We start from the raw sequence: 5,000 nt of genomic DNA, 5'->3' as shown, positions 1-5,000 counted from the left end.
AAAAAAAAAAAATAATAAATAAATAAATAAAATAGAAAGGAACAATAAAATGATGGAGGTGGAATAAAAAATAGGAAAAGAGAGAAAACGAAATAGAAAAGAGATAGATAGATCAGATCGATTTGTCGTATATATTGGCACGTGAGTGTATATACATATATATATATATATATATATATATATATATACATTATGAATGACTAGGTGAACAAGCACATATACATATACATATACATAAGAGACATATAAGTATTTCTGTCGAGAGTTAAAAGGCACACGTGGGAGGTGAAATAAATGGTGACTCGGTTCTGTTCGTTCACAGTGCCGTAACACACGGTAAACAAACTCGATTTTAACGTTTGGCCGAGTTATAAAAAAAAAAAAAAAAAAAAAAAAAAAAAAAAACAAAACAAAAAAAAAAGAAACGCAAAAAAAAAAGAAAGAAAGGAAAAAAAGATAAGGGAAAAGCATTTATTTGTATATCGGTTTAGAAACCTGTTAAGTTTCCTAAGTTAGAGACTATCGATCGATCGATCTATCGTACGATCGATCGTACGATCGATTCGAATGAACGAACAAACTTTTCGATTTTACCATCGCCCACTTATTATAGTTCTACCCACATTTCTTTTGCATCTGTTGATCTCGTTCCTGTTCCTTATATACAATCGATAACGTTCGATCTAACGCAATTATACGATCGTTGGATCGAATATTTTTTTATCTATTTTATTTCTTTTGTTTCTTTTCTTTTTTTCTTTTCTTCTTTTTTTTTCCTTTTTGTATTTTTTTTTCCTTTCTTCTTTTCCTTTTTTTTTTTTTTTTTTTTTATTTTTTTTTCTTTCTATTTTACTTCTAGTCGGAATTAAATAACTAAATAACTAACTACACCTATTCATATACATAATACATATATATCTTTATGCGTATACGCGTTTTATCTATGTATCAATGTATTTACATTTTAATTGAATCGATTGAAAAATGAAAATGTTTTATAGATCGTCTGAATCTTTTGAATTTATCATTTTTGATAATGTTAATGATTATGACGATATATATGGGATATTGCGATTGGGACAATTGATTTTGAAAAAAAAAAAAAAAGAAGAAGAAACTATTTTAAATTCGAATGAATTTTTTCTATTAAATTAATTATTTCAATGATCACGTTAAATATGATGAGAATGGAAGGAAAAGTAATTTAATCAATACAAAATTGAAATAAAAATATTTTTTATATTAATATATTATTGCTTATACTAATTATAGAACCCAAATAATTATTTGTTATAATATTGATAATGAATGTTTCAAGAAAATTTCTACGTTTCGCTTGGATTATTTCTAATCAATTTTTTTTTTTTTTAATTAATTGATTAAGTATTCATGATCTCTCTCTCTTTCTCTTTTTCTTTCTCTTTCTCTTTCTCTCCCTCTTATCATCTTTTCTTGCCATTTATTTTTCATTAAATTTGTATAATTAATCTCAAAAAAGAAAGGACATTTCATTCCATATAATTAAATCTCCATTAATATGATACGATTAATTTCAGAAATACTTAATATCGATAAACTTATCGATAGAGTAATAAAATCAATAATTACGAATAACTATATTAATATATACATACATATATATATATATATATATATATATATATATATATATATATGTATAAAATAATTTGTATTAATATAAACAATAAATATTTATATTAAATATTTATATCAAATATTTATCGATTATAATGTTATAACGAATAATTATTTGCATTTAATTATTAGTACCAGTAGATAATAATAATAATAATAATATTTTATTTTTATCTTCGATCGATTAATATAATTAATTAATTATACATACATGCATACATACATACATACATACATACATACATACATACATATATATACATATATATATAAAAAATTAAAAGACAAATTAAATGAACGTTTGTACGTCATCCTATTCTGATAGTTAGATATGAGAGGTATTACGGCACTGCATGATGCAACTTAGTCGTAGGTGCAATGACAGTAAAGCAGGAGCAACAAGAGCAGGAACAACAGTAAGATCAGCAACAGCAGCAGCAGCAGCAGCAGCTGATCGTAATAGTTGTCGCAAAGAAAACTATAGTTCATCTCTTACGAGTCCGTCGTCGTCGTCGTCGTCGTCTTCGTCTCTTGCTGCTGTTGCCTGTCAGAGAACCGTCGATCCGCGGACTCGTTTCAGACCGGTTCTCTTCTCTCTTAAGAGAGAAAGAGAGACAGAGAAAGAAAGAAAGAAAGAGAAAAAGAGATAGAGATACACACACATACACAGAAGAAGACAGACAGAGAGAGAGAGAGAAAGAGGTAGAGATACATACATACATACATACATACATACATACATACATACATACATACATACATACAACATACACATCACAGAGAGAAAGAAAGAGAGAAAGAGAGAAAGAGATAGAAAAGTGCCGTGGCAAAACGAGACCGCACCCCGTTGGTCCGGAACGTTATTTCCGTCGTACACGTGAATCCTCTTTCTAAGTTACGAACGATCTAAAGATCTTTCAGTGTATCAGCATCCCCGTTACAATTCGTTCGTCATCTTTAAGAAGTTCGAAGATAGTTAAGAGAGATTCTTAAACGAGGAATGATACATGGTAATTATTTTACTTTGATATCTTTTCTTTCTTTTTCTCTCTCACTCTCTCTCTCTCTCTCTTTTTCTTCTCTTGTTTTCTCTTTCTCTCTTTCTCTCTCTCTCTCTCTCTCTCTCTCTCTTTCTCTTACTTTTATTTTCCTTTCTCTCTTTTACTTTTCCTGTTTTATATTTTCATCTCACTTTTTGACTTTTTGTTTTCTCCGTTCGTTTTCTTTTTCTTTTTTCTTTTTTTTTTTTCTTTTTTTTTTTTTTTTTTTGACAGACATATCGTTAAATGAATTGTTTAATTTTTAATTCCTATGAAAGTTTATTTTATTATAAATTTTCAAAAAGAAAAATAAATATAATTAATTACTTACGTATATATTCTGGTATTATCGAAAATTGATTTTTATCGATAACGAATATAATAAAACAAAAAAAAAAAAAGAGAAAACAATTAATCATAATACGATCTTAATAAAATATTTATTAATCAAAATGAACGAACAATTTAATAATACGAAATAAAATATCCATCTTGCCAAATGAATGTTAATTAATTATATTTAATGTCTCTCGAGAGACGCGACAATATCGTAGGCGTAAGTCTCAAGGTTTAAAAAGCAAAAAAGAAATTTAAAAAAAAAAAAAAAAGACAGAAAAAAAAACAAATCAAAAAAAAGAATAAGAAAAGGAAAACTTGCAACGCAATCTTTCGATATTGTTCTCCGTTACATATATACCTTATTATTATTACGATCACGAACAGATGTCCTTGTTCAATATTCATAGTTTTTCTCTCTCTCTCTCTCTCTCTCTCTCTTTCTCTCTTTTTCTATCTCATCAACCATAATCCACGTATGCATGATCGTAATCGTATTACACGTGTAACCCATGAGCAATGTCGTATACATTATAATATTGTATAGTATAATTAATACTCTAATTGATTTACAACTCTATATATATCTATATATATATATATATATATATATATATATATTTATAAAAAAAAAATATATATATATATATATAGAAAAAAAAAACTTGGACTCGTTATTGTTATCTAAATTTGAAATTTTATCTGAAACATTTTGAAATTATTCATAGGAATATTTCTTATCGTTAAAGACGTTCCCTGGTTTGATCATTAATCTGGAATCGAATGATAACGATATACATATCATAGACGATTTAAATTCTATCATAATTAGTTCACATATACACGTAGAAGCAAAATGGTTCTAATGTTTATACAAGCCGACTTCCGGAATTTATCGATAACTTTTTGATAAACCTTAATATAAGAGAATCTTAAAAATGTGACGAAACGATAATTAAAACTAGCGATAGCGATTGAAAATATCTAATTTACTATTTTTTCTTCTCTTCTCTTCTTTTCTTTTCTTTTTTTTTTTTCTTTTCTTTTTCTTTTTTCGTAATTCTTTCTTTTCTTAGGGGATATTTCTTTTTTGGGTTTTATTTATTATTATTATTATTATTATTATTATTATTATTATTATTATTATTATTATTATTATTATTATTATTATTATTATTATCATTGTTATTATTTTCTTTTTTCGATTAATTATTTTTAATCGAAATGACGAGAATTTAATTTCAATATAAGCACCAATTATACACCTTTGATAAACGAATCGAACGATTTGTTTTAATCAATTGATTCAATCGAATTTTCATCCTATCTATGTACATTTTCTATTTATATATATATATATATTTTTTTTTGTAAAATCGAAATTTTTTTGTATCAATGATATATTCTAAATATCAAATTTATATATTGATAATTAGATTCAATTTCAAATAACCTTTTTCCTCTTTCTTTCGTCTTCTTCTACATTAATCGTAATTACGAGCGTGAAGATTTGTATGGGTTAAAAAAAAGAAAAAAAAAAACAAAAACAATAATAATAATAATAATAATAATAATAATAATAATAATAATAATAATAATAATAAAAGAAACGATCAGAAAAGAAAAAAGAAAAAAAAAAAGAAAAAAAAAAAGAAGGATAGAACAAAAGTACTGTGCGGTATCTCAAAATTTCTCCGAGGCTTAGAAAAAAAAAAGAAGAGAAAAAAAAAAAGAGAAAAAGAAAAAGAAAGAACGTAGAAAGTATTGAATATTCGTTAGGTAGGTTTCTCTTTTCTGGTTAGAACTAACATTAGAATCTTTTCGAGACTTTTTATTTCGTCATCTCGATGCTGCCTACAGGGGAAAAAGAAAAAGAAAGAAAGAAAAAAGAAAAAGAAAAGGACGAGGAGTGCAGATCACACCTGAAATTTTTAGAGAAGTTAAACTTTCCTTCTCTCTCTCTCTCTC

The 5,000-nt window shown here is 25.9% G+C and overlaps 1 protein-coding gene across 6 annotated transcripts in view; it reads left to right on the top strand.

Annotated features, from left to right (window-relative positions):
* The window catches only part of LOC124431511 (putative uncharacterized protein DDB_G0282133), a 76,572-nt gene that overhangs the window by 25,093 nt on the left and 46,479 nt on the right, over positions 1-5,000 (top strand). Inside the window, exon 1 of one of the 6 annotated variants that reach the window (XM_046979527.1) lies at positions 2,460-2,666. The exons of the other annotated variants lie outside the window; for them this stretch is intronic. Coding sequence (XP_046835483.1) covers positions 2,657-2,666 — 10 coding nt within the window. The 5' untranslated portion in view covers positions 2,460-2,656. Of the gene's footprint in view, positions 1-2,459; positions 2,667-5,000 lie in introns of those variants that run through there. 6 annotated transcript variants of the gene reach the window in all.

The sequence above is a fragment of the Vespa crabro genome, chromosome 21, assembly GCF_910589235.1.
Source record: "Vespa crabro chromosome 21, iyVesCrab1.2, whole genome shotgun sequence".
Taxonomy (NCBI): Eukaryota; Metazoa; Arthropoda; class Insecta; order Hymenoptera; family Vespidae; genus Vespa; species Vespa crabro.
Note: the sequence above shows the minus strand (reverse complement) of the source record. Positions and strands in the feature narration are given on the sequence as shown.